This window comes from Macaca mulatta, chromosome 1 (genome assembly GCF_049350105.2).
Source record: "Macaca mulatta isolate MMU2019108-1 chromosome 1, T2T-MMU8v2.0, whole genome shotgun sequence".
Classification (NCBI taxonomy): Eukaryota; Metazoa; Chordata; class Mammalia; order Primates; family Cercopithecidae; genus Macaca; species Macaca mulatta.
In genome coordinates, this window is record NC_133406.1 from 112,237,433 (window position 1) to 112,257,506 (window position 20,074).

At 46.0% G+C, this 20,074-nt stretch overlaps 1 protein-coding gene across 7 annotated transcripts in view; it reads left to right on the top strand.

Moving 5' to 3' along the window:
• The window catches only part of KCNN3 (potassium calcium-activated channel subfamily N member 3), a 164,958-nt gene that overhangs the window by 97,948 nt on the left and 46,936 nt on the right, over positions 1–20,074 (top strand). For all 7 annotated transcript variants that reach the window (XM_077945287.1, XM_077945274.1, XM_015110839.3 and 4 more), the window contains exon 3: positions 1,182–1,600. In XM_077945287.1, the coding sequence (XP_077801413.1) occupies positions 1,182–1,600 (419 nt within the window). The remainder of the gene's footprint in view (positions 1–1,181; positions 1,601–20,074) is intronic.

Below are 20,074 nucleotides of genomic sequence, written 5' to 3' on the forward strand. Positions count from 1 at the left end.
TAGTGTTGGCTCCCATGGGTTGAGGTCTCAGTCCCACCACATTGACCCCACTTGTGACGCTAGTCACCAGCCCCAGGCTGTTTTACCTGAGCCTCTGACCAAGTGGCTATAAATCAGGGGTTCCCAGGACGCCCTTCTCAGGTTTTCATTAATTTTCTAGAGCAGCTCACTGAACTCAGGGAAACACATTTACTGGTTTATTATAAAGGACCTTACAAAGGATTCAGATGAGCAGCCATATGGGAGCGAAGCAAAGGGCAGGGCGCATGGGAAGGGGTGGAGCTTCCATGCCCTCTCTGGGCACGGAACCCTCCACGTGTCCAGGGACCTCCATGTGTCCAGCTATCTAGAAGCTCATCGAAACACAAAGAGGGGAACGATAGACACTGAGGGTGGAGAGTGGGAGGGAGAGGATCAGAAAAAATAACTATTGGGTACTAGGCTTAGTACCTGGTTGACAAAATCATCTGTACAACAAGCCTCTGTAACACAAGTTTACCTATATAGTAAACCTGCATATGTACCCCTGAACCTAAAATAAAAGTTAAAACACACACACACACACACACACACACACACAGTCTTTTTGGGATTTTATGGAGGTTTCATTACACAGACATAATTGATGACATCATTGGCCATTGGTGATCAACTCAACCTTCGGGCCCCTCTTCCCTCCCAGGAGGTGGTGGGGTGGGGCTGAAATTTCCAGCCATCTCATCACCAGATTGGTTCCCCTGGCAACCAGCACCCATCCTGAGGCTACCCTGGATCCCCACCTCCCACCCCAGCCACTAGTCATCTCATTAGCATACAAACGACACTTATCACTTTGGAAATTCCTAAGGTTTTAGGAACTGTGCCTAAACCAGGATAAAGACCAATTATATGATTTCTTATTATAAATCACTATATCTCAGGAAGGGATTTGCAGAGGAGGAAAGTGAGGCCTAGAGAGTCAAAGTGTCTTAGCCAGGGCCTCCCAGCCGGACCTGAATCCAGGTCTCCCTACTCCCCATCCAGGGCTCTTGCCACACAGCAAGGCCCCTAAAGAGCAGGCTGAGGGGGTCAGGCTGACCTGAGCCCAGGAGCCTGCCCCAGCCTGCCCCACCTGTCCTGTCTGGGCCCTGCTGTGCACTTCCTGGTCCTGGCCACACTAATGGACTCTCTGCCCCCACCAGCTCTTCGTGATCGACAATGGCGCGGATGACTGGCGGATAGCCATGACCTACGAGCGCATCCTCTACATCAGCCTGGAGATGCTGGTGTGCGCCATCCACCCCATTCCTGGCGAGTACAAGTTCTTCTGGACAGCACGCCTGGCCTTCTCCTACACACCCTCCCGGGCGGAGGCCGATGTGGACATCATCCTGTCTATCCCCATGTTCCTGCGCCTGTACCTGATCGCCCGAGTCATGCTGCTGCACAGCAAGCTCTTCACCGATGCCTCGTCCCGCAGCATCGGGGCCCTCAACAAGATCAACTTCAACACCCGCTTCGTCATGAAGACGCTCATGACCATCTGCCCTGGCACTGTGCTGCTCGTGTTCAGCATCTCTCTGTGGATCATTGCTGCCTGGACCGTCCGTGTCTGCGAAAGGTATTCCACCTGGGGCCTTCTGAGTGCAGAGTCTGTGCTGGGACAGGGAAGGGAGGACGAGCAGGGGTGCCAGGAGGTATGTGGTCTGATGGAGGAGACAGGCATGTACCCAGACACCTGAAAGGAGACAGTGGGAAAGAGGGGAGTGCTGAGTTGGGGTTGAGTATGAGCTGTAATTGCAGCTTTGGAACCAAGGTAAGGTGGGAAAAAGGCACAGAATTTTCCTGATTTTCCGTTGCTTCTTTGCAAACCGATATATCATTCTGGTTACATCAGTAACTCACATATAACACATTGCAATTTCTTCCTCTTGGGTATTAATAATGCTTATTAGCATTTTAAAGGCTCTGAGAAGTCCTGCAGTAATGAAACCATTTATTTTCGTTTAGTTCAAACTTTCTCAATTGTATTTGCCCTCAAACCCTTTTTATTATAAAGCACTATTGGTACCTAGCTACTCAAAGTTTGGTTCACAGACCAGCAGCATTGGCATCACTGGGAACTTGTTAGAACAATTCCCAGAATCTCAGGCCTTAGCCCAGAATGACTGAATTAGGATTTGCATTTAACAAGGTCACCTGCTGATTCATATGCACCTTACTTTGAGAAGCACTGTACTGATGGAACATACTTTGGGAAACGTTTTAGGAGGCTGGTGGTTGGGAGTCATTCAGAGGAGCTACTCATGAGATAGAAGGGAGATGTGTCCTGATAGAGATCCAGGGCTGTAGAACAAAATGCCAGCTCCTTGGAACAGCCATCATCAAGGCACAAGGGCAGGACTGAGACCACCTCCTTCCACCACCCTTGAGCTGCCTTTCATGACTCTTCTCCCGTGCAAGGGGTCCTGGATATTCATCTTATTTATTTATTTATTTATTTATTTGAGATGGAGTCTCATCCTCTCACCCAGGCTGGAGTGCAGTGGCACAGTCTCTGCTCACTGCAATCTCTGCCTCCCAACTTCAAGCAATTCTCCTGCCTCAGCCTCCCATGTAGCTGGGATTACAGGCATACACCACCATGCTAGGCTAATTTTTGTATTTTTAGTAGAGATGGGGTTTCACCATGTTGGTCAGGCTGGTCTTGAACTCCTGGCTTCAAGTGTTTCTCCTACCTTGGCCTCCCAAAATTCTGGGATTACAGGCGTGAGCCACTGCACCCAGCCCTGGATATTCATTTTAATCTGATTTGATATGGGGAGTCCAAATCTAGGTTAGAAACCGTGATTCTGCCCCTAAGTAGCTGTGAGACCTGGGGCAAGTTACTTAACCTCTCCGGAATACAGTTTCCTCATTTTAAATTGAGGATCACTTGAAATAGAACGAAGCTATGTTTACTTGAGAGAGATTATTTTCAGTATGTTGGGAGGTATGGTGAAGCATCCTATGTAATTTACACAGATCCTGGTAGTCATCCTTAATTCGTCAACACTTACAATTATATTGCCACACCTTCCATGCACCAGTGTCCTAGCAGAGATCAAACAAGACAAAGAAGTCTGGGGAAGAGTTAGCCTAAACACACCCCACATGGGTACTTTGAACCATATCTCCTACCTATTTTTGAGACGTTCTGTTTGCAGATATTTCTTTCAGCGTTTTGGCCAGCAGACACACGGTCAAACTGAGAGGGCATTCTGCTGCCGCAGAACAAGGGTTCAGGCTCCGGGATGCAGGTTCAGGCTGTGAGAGCCAGTGCAGTGTTGGAAGACCTTTCTCACACACAGAGCCTCAGGGACACACCATGCTCACCTATTCAGAACCTCGCCATTACTCAGCAGCTGACATTGCAACATCCGCTCTGAGTGGGACCACACTGCACGGGGCTTCATGAGCCTTCTCCGGTAAGCAGACGCTCTTTGCCCAATGGAGAAAGCATGTGCTTGGGTTTCAACCCCAAACTCCTCATGGTACTGTTAGCTGAGCAACATTGTGCTGGTTGCTTCACCTCTCTGGACCTCAATTTTCTGATCTGAAAGCTGGATACAGGATTTACTGTTAGAGTCAAACAAGGTGTATATATGCACTGTGTATTGCGATCCAGTGATGGTGAAAATTAGTAATAATAGTGTAGATCCCTTGATAACTCTTGGGAATTTTGTGCTGCCTTCTTATAATTAGAACAGCCCAACTTCTACCATACATTGGCCTATATTCTTCCTCTTTTCCTTTCTAAATGATGGAAGCCGCGTTGTCTATCAACAATAGTAATTGAATTTGTGCAGCCCTTTAAGCTATTTGAAGTCTTTCATGTCCTCGGATGATCCCTGGCATGTACTTCAGATGAGCAAACAGGCTGAACATGCAACAAAGTACCTGCAAGTGAGTTTCATAATTTATTGAACCTGTCACAAGAAGGGGTGACTATTTTTCACTGGAAAATAAGCTTGTTTTAAAGAATGTAGTTTGCAAAGTACTTAGATGATGCATCTCATTTGATATTGCATGGCCTTCCATAACTTCCAAGCTGAGGCTGGAGTAGCCTGGCCCCTGGTGGGCCACTGGGTCTCTCTCTCTCTTTCTACAGACATGGGTCATAAGCCCCCGCTAAGACCAAGGCACGGAGGATCAATGAGCAAATCGGAAATTCTCTGAAAGTTCCCTTCTCTTGCAAAAAGGCCATTTGAACAAAGACTTAGGTATAACATGAGGTGTATTAAAGCATGGTAGATGTTATTGTTACTCCCCTGTGCTAGTTCTGTGTAAAATCCATATGCCATCCCAGCTTACCCTCACAATAGATCTATGAGAGAGGTACCTTGCCTGAGGGGAGGAGAACCCAGGTTCTGGAGGGGCATCTGGGTGAAGCAACATGTCATCCACTACATGGATGTGTTTGAATTGGACATGAAGCCTCATGGCAGAATCGAGGAAACTGATAGCAAGTAACTGGCCCCGAGGTCACCGAGCTCTTAATAGTAAGCATGGAGCCAGAATCTGGACTCGTTTCTGACTCTGAACTTCCATGTGTGTGTCACCAATCCAGGCTGAATCCTGCACATACGAGGAAATCATGGCCTCGACTCTCCTGGCAACTTTCCCAATCTCAGAGTCTCCAGGCCACTGAGACTGACATGTGAATCCCAGTCTTGCTGTTTTCCCTGCCTCCGCTGCCTATGGTCTTGACCATGTTATCATACTTAAGCCTCCCGGGCTGCCTTCATATCCAATTCAAACACAACCATGTAGTGGATGGCATATTGCTTCACCCGGATGCCCCTCCAGGACCCGGGCTCTCATTCCCTTAGCTGGGGTTGTGACTGAGTCCCTCTCTTAAGGTCAAGCCCCTTGCTTGGGAGCAGCAAGCTCCCGAGGGGATTTGTCAGTGTGGGAGTTCAAAGGCCCAACCCTGATTGCTTCTAGTAGCACACTCAACTGGGCTCCAGGGTCCCTGAGGGATTGCCTAAGGCCTCTGTTACCACTGCACCTGGGAGCTTCCCCTACACCCCAGAGGTGTTGATCCTGAGAGCAGCCCCAATCAAACTCCCACCCCCAAATCTCAGCAGCTCACAGACTCTGTCCCAGGAATCTGCCCTATTAATACATTGTTTCCTAAACAGGCAAAGCACTTCTCTTACAAACACTGAGCAATATTTTTAGAATCAAGCTTAAATGATCATTGTCTTTCCCAATATCAAATAATAAGTAATATTGGCAGAGGCCTTCAGCCAGGACTTATTCAGCCAGAGACTGGACAGAAGCTGAAAGCAGGGGAAGCCTTGGGGAACTGAAGCATCAGACCAGGTAGTGTGGACAAGATGAACTTGATCTCTCTCAGCTTGATCTAATGATGATTCTATCACCTTAGGCATCAGAGAGGGTAAGTGACTTGCCCAGGGTCACACAGCAACATGACAGGTTCTAGAAAAATCCACAGCTGCTGATGCCCAGAGCCTGTTCACATTCCAGGTGGCTTTCATCAGCCTAGACTTATCTCTAGTTGTATACACACACTTCTGAAGTTGCTATGGAAATCTTTCTACAGCAAGATGTATTTTAAAAGACAGTTCTCATATCTTGGGTTGGTTTTTATGTGACAGCAAAGGTTTTTCATATTTCCTCCTCCCAAGGAGAGAGAGTGGGATCGTAATTATGCAGAACAGCCGTGCCATGGGGAGGGCAGTGCCTGGTTGCTGGGAGGGCAGTGACAACAGCGGGCTTGTTTTCCTTGCCCCCGGAGAGGCATTACATCATGGGTTCTGAGGCCTGACAGTTGTGGCACTCCGCATTCTCTGGGATTCTCCTGGCTGCCTGCCCACCTCCCACAGGCCTCTCAGGGAGGAACCTCCTGATTATACACTGTCAAGCGCTAAGCAGCCTTACTGGTGGAGAGACCATCTGAGGCCCCAGGTCCTCACTGCGGCAGCAGGTTGGAGAAGCCAGCTTTCCTAGCGTGCCTTGAGCAGTGGCCTGCCAGCTCACCTTCATATGCTTATGTCCTTGGGAGGAGCAACAAGGCTTCCCATAGCGTTGATGAAGTGGGGTAAGCTTTGCCGTCAGAGCCATGCTTTGTAAATGACCTTCCTGGCCTCTTGAGTGGATTCCCTTCGGACCCTTTGGACCCTTTGCTTTGGTCCCTCCTGAGGCTCCAAATTCTGCAACAGGCTGTCTCAGTGTCCCAGGTCTTCAGTCTGTCAACAGGTTTTTGATTGTGGTGGCATACTGATATTTTAATGAGAAATTTTATTCTGGAGACCTAGCTCCTAAAGCAGGAGAAAAACAATTTGTGATCCGTTCTTTCTCTCATTAAAAGAGCCACCACTCCCATTGTAAGGAGGTAAAAAGAGGCTTCCTTCCTGTGCCGTCTTCTGCCCGTGCCTCAGACACCCAGGTCTGCACTTGCCAGCAGCAGGAAGCAAGACCAGAGTTCCCTCCTCCTTCGATCACCTTCCCACGACCTCCTACCCCCTCCAAGAAGGGGTACTTCCACTCCAAGGGAACAGTAGGAATGGCCGGGCACTGTGGCTCGCGCCAGTAATCCCAGCACTTTGGGAGGCTGAGGCGGGGGGATCATGAGGTCAGGAGATCGAGACCATCCTGGCTAACATGGTGAAACCCCCGTCTCTACTAAAAGTACAGAAAAATTAGCCAGGCGTGGTGGCATGCACCTGTAGTCCCAGCTACTTGGGAGGCTGAGACAGGAGAATCACTTGAACCCGGGAGGCGAGGCTTTCAGTGAGCCGAGATCCCGCCACTGCACTCCAGCCTGGGCAACAGAGTGACACTCCCTTTCAAAAAAAAAAAAAAACCCGAAAACAAAACAGTAGGAAGGTGGTCGTTACAGGGATGAAGCACCCTACATGGGGTTGATGAAAACCTGCAAGCTAAACCCTGTAGGCTGAGCAGAACTGAGCAAAGCCTGGGAACAGTGGGGCCGGGCGCTGTGCTTCCTCATGGGCTGCTTTGGTTTGAGTTATAACCTCCAATGTGGGGCACACGCACAGTGATCCATGGGACTATGGGAAGAAATGATCAGAACTTCTACCCATGTATATATATGGGTATATATGGGTATATATATGGATATATATAATAAGCCTAGCTAACATTTAATAAATGGGTAGAGAGCAATACATGTCTGTAGTTTATAATAAATATGTGTATAATGGAGGAGGGCGTGCTAAAAAAATTTTTAACTGGTAGGAGCTCATGATTTTAAAAGTTTGCAAACCACTGGTTTATGGTATCAGAGGACTAGTTAGAGAGGATAGGAAAGTAGCCTACCACATGGGATGAAGCCTGCTAGACCCAGGAACCCTGCCCTCTAGCTGGAGAAGTGAGAAGTTAGCCTCCGGTAGGGAAGGAGCAGCCTGTGGCAATCCCCTGCTGGTGCCAGGCGGAGAGATGGATGGCTCAGGAGGAAAGGTAGGGAGGCGACAGGGATCCTGCTGGAGGCCTTTGAGAAAAACCTGCAGCATTAAGGAAGAGGAAAATAATCCTGAAGATTCCTGAAAAATGTTTAAGTATGAGAAACAAAAAGCAACAGTAGAAAAGTCTTGGGTGGCCAGGCACAGTGGCTCACGCCTGTAATCCCAGCACTTTGGGAGGTTAAACCAGGCGGATCACCTGAGGTCAGGAGTTCGAGACCAGCCTGACCAACATAGCGAAACCCGATCTCTGGGGGAAAAAAAAAATTAGCCGAGAGTGGTGGTGCACCTGTAGTCCCAGTTACTCAGGAGGCTGAGGTGGGGGGATCACCTAGCCTGAGAAGTCAAGGATGCAGTGAGCAGAGATTGTGCCACTGCACTCCAGCCTGGGTGACAGAGTGAGACCCTGTCTCAAAAAAAAAAAAAAAAAAAAAAAGGAAAAGAAAGAAGAGTCTTGGGCATCTCTAATAGGGTGCCAGAATATATATGATCCTTATGACAGAGAAGAGTGGGCAGATGTGAAATGAAAATGTATCTGGTTCACATAAGCATAGAGGTCTAGAAAACTAAAATTGTTTTAGCAAAAAGAAAATCCACATTGATGGTATTACATTTTTTAAAATGTGGAATGTGGAGACAAACTTAAAAAATTTAAAGTTCTTTCAGAATGTAAAAGAGATAAGAGAAAGGATGAGTAGGACAGAACTGGAGGCTATAGGATCCAGGTGAAATCTAAGAATTAGAGTTATTTCAGAGGAAGAAATGATAATAATTTGGATAAAAGCATCATCAGAGATATACACAAAGTAAAGGTTTTCGGAATTGGCCTAGGTAAGGGGATGTTGTGTGTGGGGATGGTCGATCAGAGTAGGCAGATCAAAAAGGATTCCTCTTTTCCAGTTAGAATGTGGGGGACAGGAGGAGCCACCCCTAGACATACCCTGATTCATTCCTTTTCTGGAAAATTTATTGAATCATAAGGTGAAACAATCCTAGAGGCACACAGGCATCCCGGAGCTCACTCTCCCTCAGGAACCCTAAATTCAGAGTCATGAGAACACATCCACAGCATTTTAAATTTGGATCCACCCTGTCATTTGAGTGAGGCAACCAAAGAGGAACAAAAGTCATTCTTGGAGTTTTCTGGCCTCAGAAGGTAAATCACCTACACTTTTGCGGGGAACTCGTTTGCCAGTTGACCAAAGAATGAATCACAATTAAGAGCTTAATAATGAAATGTTGTAAAGAAAGACAGGTAGACATTGGTTCACACAGGCAAACACGAAATCAAGACTAAACTTACGAATGGTTGCAAAACTCCAAATTCTAATGTCAAAGAAAAACTAGATTCTGGAAAGAGTAGATGTATGAAATTAAAGCAATAATTCAATAATAATTAGAGGGCTGCAAATCCTCAGATTAAAAATTTGAGAGGAGAAGGCTAGAAGGGATTAGTAAAAGCATGCCAGATGCGTTGTCTTATGTAGAGAATAATTTTAAAATAAAGCCCTATTACTCAGTTTTAGCAATCAGAGAAATATTCTTTTAAACCTAAAGGAACCACAGGCAAAATTTTATAAGTATAACAAGAATAACAATCGCATCAGCCATGTATTGTTTCATTTAATCCATACCACAGCTCTATGAGATTGTATCTCCATTCTATATATGAGGATGTTGAGACACAGAGAGGTTGAGCGATGTGCCTCAGGCCACAGAGTCAGCAGACCTGAGACTCCAACACCAGCCTGAGAGCCTTTTCCCTACCCTGGAAACATGTGCCTCCCATGCCACATCAGAGCCCACATAGCTAAGACAGAAAAAATAAAGGAAGCAGGAAGAAAGAATTTCAATACAAAGTATGAAAGAAGATCAGAGAAAAGCAAACTTAAAATTTGTAACAATCAACATAATTGTGTTTACCTCCTTGTTAAAAGTAAATGTCTCTTAGATGAAATTTAAAAGGAAAATTTAATGCATGCAGTTTACAAAAGAAGTACCTAGAACAGAAGGACACAAAAATAAATGAAGAGCAAAGATTTATTAGGTAAGTACAAATCAGATGGCAAATGAATAGAAGTTCTCATTTTAAACCAAGATGAATTCAAAACAGAAATCATTAAATTGTCCAAAAGAACCATTTAATATGGATAAAAGTGCCATATACAGTAAAACTGTGAATTTTATACAAAAAAAAAAAATGAGATTGAGAATCTGAATTGTTAAATGTTGAAATTAATTGAGCACTTTGTAACCTACAAACAAATCTTTTTAAGCATCCAGGGAACACTTTAAAAAATCGATCAACTTCTTGGTCACACATTTCAAAACATCAGAAAAATTGCGCGGTCTGTATTCTCTGACCACAAGCCCATAAAACTCCAATTAAAGGAAAACTTTTGGGTGGGACTTTTAAAGCAATCTCCTCAATTACAACAGAGAATTCAAAACTGCCATTAAAGGCTATTAGAAAATTATGACAATGACGACCCTATATATAAAAACTCAGGATGTGACCAAAGTTGTACTCAGATGAAAAATATCTTTAAAGTTTTTCAGGCACGATGGTGTGCACTGATAGCCCCAGCTACTTGGGAGGCTGAGGTGCGAGGATCGCTTGAGCCTGGGAGTTCCAGCCAGTAGTGGACTACGATTGTGCCTGTGGATAGCCACTGCCTCAGCCTGGGCAACATAGGGAGACCCCATTTTTAATAATAAAAAGAGAAAAAAATGAACAGATAAAATAATTGAATCCATTAGAAGAATAAAACAAACCTCAGGAGAGAAGATTAAGTTTAGAACAAAGGCAAAGATAGGAATTAATGAATTTAAAAACCAGGAAAACATAATTTATAAATCCAAAAGACACCAACTTCTAAAATATAAATTTAATTGTGAAGAAAGAAAACACAAAGTTAGAAATTGTAATGGAGAATAACTACTGATTCTGAGGATGTTTTAATAAATGCGTGAGAATAGCTTAACTTTTTTTTGAAACAGAAGACCATTGAGGGGGATTTCTCTACTAGATATTAAAATGTATTACAAAACTAAAAGTAATTAAGTCCCTCTGGCATTACTGAAAAATCAATAATGACAGATCAATGAAACCTAATGGAAAACCCTGAAATAAACCCTACTATGTTAGAACCCAATATATGAGAAAGAAAACCAACTGGGAAGCAACAGATTATTCACTAAATGGTAATGGGGAAATTGGAAGCTTAGATGAAAAATCAAATTGGAACCCTAGCTCTCACCAGCCACCAAAATAAATTCCAGGTGGATTAAAAAGTCAGATGTAAAAGAAGAAACCATGAACAAGCTCCAGAAAACAAAGCGAATATTTAATCAACCCTGAGAGGAGAAAGAACTGTTAAGCATAAAATCTCAGAAGAAACATGAAGGAAAAAACTGGTGTGTTTGATTACATCATACACACGATTTTACATTTCAGTCCTTCGAAAAATATGAACTTATTTAAAAAGCAAATGTTACACTAGAAAAAATATTTGCAGCAAACATGACAAGAAGTAAATATCCCTATTATACAAGGCGGTCTTAGAAACCAATCAGAAGAACTCATCTCCCCAGTGAAAAAAACAGGCTGACGATAAGGCCAACTATAAAGGAAGAAATACAAAAAGTCAATAAAATGAAACACACAACACATGTTCAGTCCCGCTAATCAAAGAACTGAAAATTATAACTACAAGGAGAATTACTTTTTCTCCTCTGGAGTTGACAAAATTTTAAATAAATAGAACTTAGGGCTGGAGAATCTTCTTCTTGTTGGTGTTGAGGGTGGACGGGGTTGTCTTATGCTGAGGGCAAGAAGGAAATTAGACCACCTTTCTGGAAAACAATTTAACAATTTGTCACAGGAGCCTTGAGTTGGTAACTTTGATCCAGGAATTCTCTTTCTAGGAAGCTATTTTAATAGAGTAATCAATTTACATCAAACCGCTTCTGCATGGTGCAGTTTATAACAGAAAAGGATGAGAAACCAAGTAAACATCTAGGATTTAAATGGTTAAACAAGTATGGCACATCCATGTGATGGGTAGTTAGCAAGAATCTTAAAAAATCTAATCAACGTGTTTGTTTTCTTTGTTTGTTTGTTTGTTTTTGATACGGAGTGTCGTTCTGTCACCCAGGCTGGAGTGTAGCGGCACCATCTCGGCTCACTGCAGCCACCATCTCCCAGGTTCAAGCAATTATCTTGCCTCAGCCTGCCGAGTAGCTGAAATTACAGGCACCTGCCACAACACCTGGCTAAGTTTTTGTATTTTTAGTAGAGACAGAGTTTCTCCATATTGGCCAGGCTGGTCTTGAACTCCTGACCTCAAGTGATCCACCTGCCTCACCCTCTCAAAGTGTTGGGATTATAGGCGCGAGCCACCGCGCCCAGCCTAAAAATCAACCTTTTGAAAATTACAGTAAGGTAGGAAAATATTCATGATGTAATATTTGAAAAAGGAGCATACAAAATAGCATTATGTAGGATGTTACCGATTTATAGATAGATGCAGAAATAATTGGAAAATACATAGAAACATTAAGTTGATTTCTTTGTGTTATATGTAATATTTATTTATTTATGAGATAGAGTCTCACTCTGTTGTCCAGGCTGGAGTGCAGTGGCGCAATCTCGGCTCACTGCAACCTCTGCTTCCCGGGTTCAAACTATTCTCATGCCTCACCCTCCTAAGTAGCTGGGATTACAGGCGTGCACCACCACGCCCGGCTAATTTTGTATTTTTAGTAGAGATGGATTTTCGCCATGTTGGCCAGGCTGGTCTGCAACTCCTGGTCTCAGGTGATCGCCCGCCTCAACCTCCCAAGGTGCATGTGATTTTCATACATGTAAATATTAAGCTGATTTCTCATGATGTTACATGTGATTTTTTCATTACTTTTTAATTATATTTTCAACAATGAGAATGCATATACATATATAATTTTTTAATGGAAAGAGGTAGCATTTGTTTTTACACACTTGACAAAGCCCCTCATCTTCCATAGGAACTCAGGTTTTACATCAACGCGGGGTGGAGTAAAGCTGAATGGCTCAGTTTTTACATATAATTTTTTCTAATAAGCGTAATGCAAGTTCCTTCTTGAAGGGCTCTCTTCCGACCCATCGGCCAGTGGCCTTGGGGGACAGGGCCGCGTGCGGGGCGCCTTTGCCGGGCCGGAGTGCTTCTTCGCGGGCGGGCACCTCCCTTGGAGCCCCTCTGCGGCGGGCCGCTTATGGGAGCGCCTGAGCCGGCGTGCGGGAAGGTGGAGCTCCACAGGGGACGTGTGATCGAGGCAGGCTCCACTGGCTCTTCAGTAGCCTCCCGGGCCGGCCGGGATCTGCGGCCCAGCGGTGCTGCTGGGTCCGGTGTGGAGAGGCCGCGAGTCCGCGGGTGGTTCTGGCGCGGCCGGGGTCGGGGAGAGGCTCGCTCCGCCAGGGGGCGCGGGTCGCAGGGCGGGCCGGGTGGGCGGTGTCCCCACCTGCAGGGACTTGCCGCGGAGGAACAGAGCGTTCAGGTTCCCTCTCGCTGTGGCGACAGCCAGAGCGGCTTCACGGCTGCTGCTAGCTCCTGGCTCCTGTCTCCTGTCTCAAGTGGGATCCCATTCAGATTTCACCTGAGTGCTTCACAGTCTCCAGTCCCACTCCGCGGCCGCTTTCTCGTTCTGTGATCTCGCATTCAGCCGTCCTTTCCTCTTCCTCATTGGCAGTGTTTTTGTGCCCTGTGACACTTAAACTGCTAATTTGTGGCTAGTTTTTTCGTACTTTTATATTAAATAATTATACATCACTTAGCTATTATAAGTAATGGATGATATCTCTTAGAAAAGAGAATCAAGAAATAGGGAAATTATTAGCCAGAGTGGTGGCGCGCACCTGTAATCCCAGCTACTCGGGAGGCTGAGGCAGAAGAATCGCTTGTACCTGAAAAGCAGAGGTTGCAGTGAGCCTAGATCCCACCATTGCACTCCAACCTGGGAGACAGAGTGAGACTCCGTCTCAAAAAGAAAGAAAGAAGGAAAAGAAAGAGAGGAGAAAGAAAGAGAGAGAAAGAGAGAAAATAAAAGAAAAAAGAAACTGGTAAAACAAGGAAAATTTCCATAAAATTTGCATTCTGCAGCACTAAGTTTAGGGCTGTGCGTGCAAAGTGAAATCCATATTGCATTGAGAAACCATCCCATTTTTTCAGTCAAGTCAACCCCCAAATTATTCCAAATTATTTGCTGCATTACACCAAACCTGGGTTTCCCTCCACTCTCTTCTGCTGGGAAGTCACTAATGTCTTTTGTCTCCAGGATTTTTTCTTTAGGGAGACCCAGTTAAATGCCAGGGTTCCTTCTCCAACTGGGGAGGACCATCCGACCTTTGTCACTGGAATGAATTCCTTCCCAAGTCTGCCAAAGACGGTACACAGCGACTGTTAGCGCCATGCTAGGTGTGTAGGAGAGAAGTGACTTCCTTTCCTACAGCGGATGTCTAAGGGCATGGGGCTTGGTTCTCACCCGCTCCCCCACCCACCTCCTCGGAGGGGCTGAGGTAAGGAAAAGGAAGGGGTTCCTGTAAGTGACGTCAGCCACATCTATTTGTGGGCTGACATTAGTCAAGCAGGAAATCCATATTCTGTCTGCTTTTCCATCCTTCAACTTTGGGGTTGTTTTGTTTGCCCCTCGTGATCCCATTGTGCCCTACATTTCTGGTGCAGACCTCTCCCTCAAAGGACGGGCACCTCAGCTCCTCAGGGCCCCTTCTGCGTGAGTTTGGTGTCCTAGGCTGGCCCTCAGGAGCGTGGCTCTTCACCCTGCCGTGTTTCCCCTGTCCTCCACTGCCAGCTGGGGGCCCCTGCCCAGGCTCAGGTAAAGGCCAGCATTCCTGGCTCACATAGCGCAGCTGCTGGAAGGGTTTTTAAAAATGTGATTTTTTTTGGCCGGGCATGGTGACTCACATCTGTAATCCTAGCACTTTGGGAGGCCGAGGTGGGTGGATCACCTGAGGTCAGGAGTTTGAGACCACCCTGGCCAACATGGCGAAACATTGTCTCTACTAAAAATACAAAAATTAGCCGGGCGTGGTGGCACGCGCCTGTAATCCCAGCTACTCAGGAGGCTGAGGCAGGAGAATCGCTTGAACCCGGGAGGTCGAGGATGCAGTGAGGCGAGATCACACCATCGCACTCCAGCCTGGCCGACAGAGCAAGACTCCATCTCAGAAAAAAAAAAAAAAGAAAGTATCCTGGCTAACATGGTGAAACCCCGTCTCTACTAAAAATACAAAAAAAAACAAAAACAAAAACAAAAACAAAACTAGCCGGGCGTGGTGGCAGGCGCCTGTAGTCCCAGCTACTTGGGAGGCTGAGGCGGGAGAATGGCGTGAACCCAGGAGGCGGAGCTTGCAATGAGCCGAGATCACGCCACTGCACTCCAGCCTGGGAGACACAGCGAGACTCCGTCTCAAAAAAAAAAAAAGAACAATTTTCTCCTTCCATTTAATACAGACTCCTCTGTTCCCTGAGACTTGGCCCCAGTCCCCCAGAGGCTGAGCTGAGAGGGGATACGGGTGAGACATGCCATATTCCTTGAGTACCCCACCTCGTTCCATTAGATCTGGATGCCTGCTTACCCCCACTGCAAAGAGAGTTCAAGGGGCATCCAAAGTCCCCTGGCTGCCTTGGAGTAGTGGTCCTAGAAGCCTCTGGCCCTAACACACCTGGTCATTTTGTTTTCCCAAAAGGCAGTGGGAGCTGCCCTGGTAACACAGCCCCTGCGGGCCCTCTGAGACAGGGCCAGACATGCTGCAATGGACCCAAATGGGCTCTGACACTCCCACAATAGAGGGGGCACAGAACTTAGTAAAACTCCTTTTAAATATCTTAAACATGTTTCAACTGAGCCAAGGGGAAAACACCTAGTACACAGTAGCAATCGCACCAGCACGGGTTCCATCCTGTGATCAGGACTGCCTGAACTCAGGGTGGAAAAACCAGGTTTGACCCCTGGTTCTACCATTAACCTTGCACATGTACTTAACCTGACCACAGTCATGCAGCCTCTTCTGAACGCCCTCTGGGACACTACTTTTTTAAAAGACTATCCAATCCATTTGCAGACAGCTCTGACTTAGAAGTATCTTCCTATTATTGGTTAATATTGGTTAAAACTTGTAGTTTCTGCCTTGGGTCCTAAATCAGTTCTCTGGGTCCACACAAAAGAAGTTCAAGCACCATAGGCTGGCAGTTAAGCCATTGACATCTGGGCAGATGTGGGCTTGGAGCCTTGCTCATGCTCTTACTAGCAGGTGACATTAGGCCAGGAAAGGAGGTAATTCACAAAAAGGTAGCACAGGGTAGAGCATTTAGCACACTGTGAGCACCCGGTGAAGCAGCCGGGTATTTCTTTTTCCATTGAAGGTCCCTTGAGTATCCAAAGTCAGGTTGAATCTTCTCTGCTCCAACCCAGTGGTCTCCAGTCCCCTCAACCATTGTCACAGGACTTCTGGTCAGACTCCACCCTCTTGCTCACTCTCCTCTCTGGTCATCAGTGTCCTCATGAAGTGAAGGCCCCAGAATGAACATAGTGCCCCAAGTGTTAGGCATCCTCCCGTTTCCTCAGCATTATTTTCCTTTTAAGGGAAATAAAAGAAAAGCAGCCTGAGAGTAGCCCATATTCTTAGGGCAAAGGGCTCCCAGGCATAATGGTCTGGGAATCAGGGAGCAAGACCCATGGCACATCTCTGTTTAGGTTGGGCACTCTTGACAGTTCCATTCTGTGCCCCATGCTCTACTGTTAACTTTTCTTCAATACAATTGCAAGGGCCTTGTTTAGTCTGAATCCTGCAGGGAGCAACTTACACCCCTGTTCCACGTGGCCACTACCAGATAAAAGCCACAGCTCAGTAAGGCCAGAAGGGTGGTTCAGCCATGTGGGAACCAGCTAGGACTCAAAGGGACAAGAGGCTCCTGTCCTGTTTCCAGCTTTAGCAAGAGAGTTGAGGGCTGGCCTGAAGTCCGTTTCTCTCTGCCTTGGTTTTCCTGCTGATAAAAGCAATAGTTAGTTTCTCAGGCTCGCACTGATTTCTCAACAGAGATTGTTTGAGCCCGGAATGTTGAGATCTCCCCTGCTCTCTGAACACATCTCCTACTGATTCCCCCCATACCCTATTTCCTACGCAGATCTGTCCTTTACCTGGACATTCTCCCTCCTCTGCCATTTCCCTTCATCATGCTTGCTCCCGGAGAATGCAGGCCCTCTCACAGGAATGCATCCATGCATCCCAAGTGGAGCATTGAGCCACGCCTCTCTCTGAGCTGCAGTGCTCTCATGAGTGACTTGCTAAATAATAATACTGTTTTGTATAGCTCTGCTATTCACCAGCCACTGTGCTAGGAATTAAATATATCTTAAAGCATAAAACACAGATGATTTTTTCCCTCATGGGCTTATAGTCTACCAGGGAAGACAGGTAATAAGTAAGGAAACAAAAAGTAGGTAACTTCAAATCTATGATATACACCGTGAAAGAGGAAAAAATAAGTTTCTTTAAAAAAAATGTTATGGCATTGGAGAGGGATCCTACTCATCTGGGACCTGCTTGGAGGTCTCTCTGGGGAGGTGATGCTTCAGCTGGGCTCTGAAGGATGAGAGGAAATAAGCCCTTCAGAGACCAAGAAGGTGAGCTTTCTGAGAAGAGAGAGCAGACTGCACCAAGGCCCTGAGCTCACAAGGAGCCTAGGGGAAGAAGGGGTCACTGGAAGGAGAGTAAACAGATGAAGTGGGGGGTGTGGCAGGGACTGAGCTGCAGAAGGGGGCAGGAGGCTGATAGTGAAGGGCCCCGAGGACCATGTTATAGGGTTGAACCTAAGTGCAGTGGAAAGCCTTTAAAGAGTTTTATCTTTTTATTTACTTGTTTCTTCTTCTTCTTTTTATCTTTTCATTTACTTGTTTCTCCTCCTCCTCCTCCTCCTTCTTCTTCTTCTTCTTATTCTTCCTCCTCCTCTTCTTCTTCCTTCTTCCTTCTTTCCTCCTCCTCCTCCTTCTTCTTGTTCTTCTTTTTCATCTTCTTCTTCTTGCCTTTGCCTTCTTGTTCTTCTTCTCCTCCACCTCCCCTTCCCTTCCTCCTCCTCCTCCCCTCCCCCTCCTCCACCTCTTCTTCTTCTTCTCTTCATCCTTCTTCTTCTTCTTCTTCTTCTTCTTCTTCTTCTTCTTCTTCTTCTTCTTCTTCTTCTTCTTCTTCTTCTTCTTCCTCCTCCTCCTCCTCCTCTTCTTCTTCTCTCTCTCTCTTTCCTTCCTTCCTTCTTTCCTTCCTTCCTTCCTTCCTTCCTTCCTTCCTTCCTTCCTTCCTTCCTTCCCTTCCTCCCTCCCTCCCTCCCTCTTTCTTTTCTTTTCTTTTCTTTTCTTTTCTTTTCTTTTCTTTTCTTTTCTTTCTTCTATCTCACTTTGGCACCCAGGCTGGAAAGCAATAGCATGATCACAGCTCACTGCAGCCTTTAACTCCTGGTCTCAAGCAGTCCTCCCACTTCAGCCCCCTGAGTAGCTGGGACAGATATAAGCCACCATGCCTGGCCAAATAGAAAAATTTTATGGCGACAGAGTCTCTCTATGTTGCCCAGGCTGGTCTTAAACTCCCAGCCTCAAGCAATCCTCCCACCTCAGGTTCCCAAGTAGGTAGGATTACAGGTGTGAGCCACCATGCCTGGTGCTTTTGAAGGGTTTTAAATAGGAGAGTAATGCAATATGGTTCATTCTAAAAATATTACTTTGGCATCTTTGTGAGTAAATTGGAGGTGGCAAGAAAACTACTAGGAGGACCAAAGAGGCTACTGTAGCAGGCAAGGCAAGAGAAAAAAGTGACTTGGAAGGGCGGTGGTGACAGTGTAGAGTTCTTGAATACATCCCTGCACCAGGCCAAGTTTCATATACATCTTCGCATGTACTGATGTCCCACACATCAAATCTGTGATCAAACTCATCATGTTGCCCCTAAATTCTCTCTCTGCTTCTCTGTTTGTGTCTTCTTTTTCTCAGGAACTTTATCTGTTAGTGTTCATTTTAGGCTGCAAGGGTTGGGAAACCCAAAACAACAATAGCTTAAACAAAATAGAAGTTGTCTCTGATGCCAAAGAAGTCCGGAAAGGTGTCTATAGCAGGTATGCTGCTCTCTGGCATCATCAGGGATGCAGGCTCCTTCTTGCTTGTTGCCCTGACATCCTTGGTACATGGCTTCTTTCTCATACTTCAAGAAAGCTGCTGGAGCTCCAGCCATCCCACCTACCTTTTAGCCAGCAGGAAAGAGAAATGGACAAAATAAGGTTGTTTCTTTCTTGTTAAGGACATTTTCTGGAAGTAACACATGTCGCTTTTATTTATACCTGTTGGTCTTTCACATGGCTGGAAAACGTAGTCTTTATTGTTGGTAATCTTTGCTCATTCCTGGGTGCGCTTACTAATGAAGAAGAGGAGAAGCGCTGTTGGGCTACGCCCATCTCTTAGGCTCAAATCATTCCCCCATGCTTGTGCCCATGCCCAGTCCCATTTCTAGCCCTCTATTTAGGCACCAAGCTCTATGGTTCTTATTCTGCGATGTCGCTCAAAGTCATTCCTGCTACCTCCCTGACACAGATCCCTGTCATCTTACACCAGTTCACAGAAGTAGCTTTTCTGGCTTCCAGTTACCCTTCCTACTACTGCCCCTCAAAAACCTTCAATTGCTCCCCCTAGAAGATTAAGTCCATATTTTTAAATTTAGTGACCAAGGTCCTTCATCATGCACTTCCAGTCAACCCATGATAAAATCAGTTTGGTTCAATTTTAGTCATCAGCAACAACGGTAATAATGCTACTTTGCATTCCTACATGTAAGGTTTCATTGCTCACAGAAGGGACAGCACATGGCACCTGGAGTCAGAAACGTGCGCTCATAGCCTGGCTTAACAATGGACCAGCTGTGCAATCCTGGGCAAGTCACCTGCCCTCTATTAAATAAGCACCTGTGACTGTGGCTGGTTCCTAATAAACCCTGAGCCCTTTCCTTTCCTGGGCCTCTTTCTTGGGATCTGTAGATTGGAGGTAAGCCTGGTCTACCTACTTCCCAGGGGATTATGAAGTTCAAACAAGAGGAGACCTGAACAGCTGGGGGAAACATAAAACACAGGACATCCTCTTCTGTTTTTCACCACGACCCTATGAAGTGAGCAGGCAGGACAGGGAACCTACGGTCCCCATTTCGTGAATGAGGATGTGGTGACTCAAGGAGGCTGATGATCTGCCCTGGCCCTGACTTGCAGGGCAGTGGAGGAGGCCTGGGCCCTTGGGAATCTGATCACCTGTGGCAGGGCTCTTGGGGTATGTGTTCCACTGGGGAGGTGTGTCACGGAGTGAGGCTGTGTTGGGACAAAAGGAGAAAGAACATAAGATGCAAAGTTTTTCTTTCAGTTTGGGCTGTGCAGTCATTTTCGAATTTCTTGGAGGTCATGCTGTTTGGTACCTAGGAAAGGAATTGTGATTGGTATTCTAGAAAAACAACAATTTTTAGTGGGAAGCCACTGCCTATTAGCAAGTACAGGCAGAAGTGGCCCATTGTCCTTGAATGCCACAAT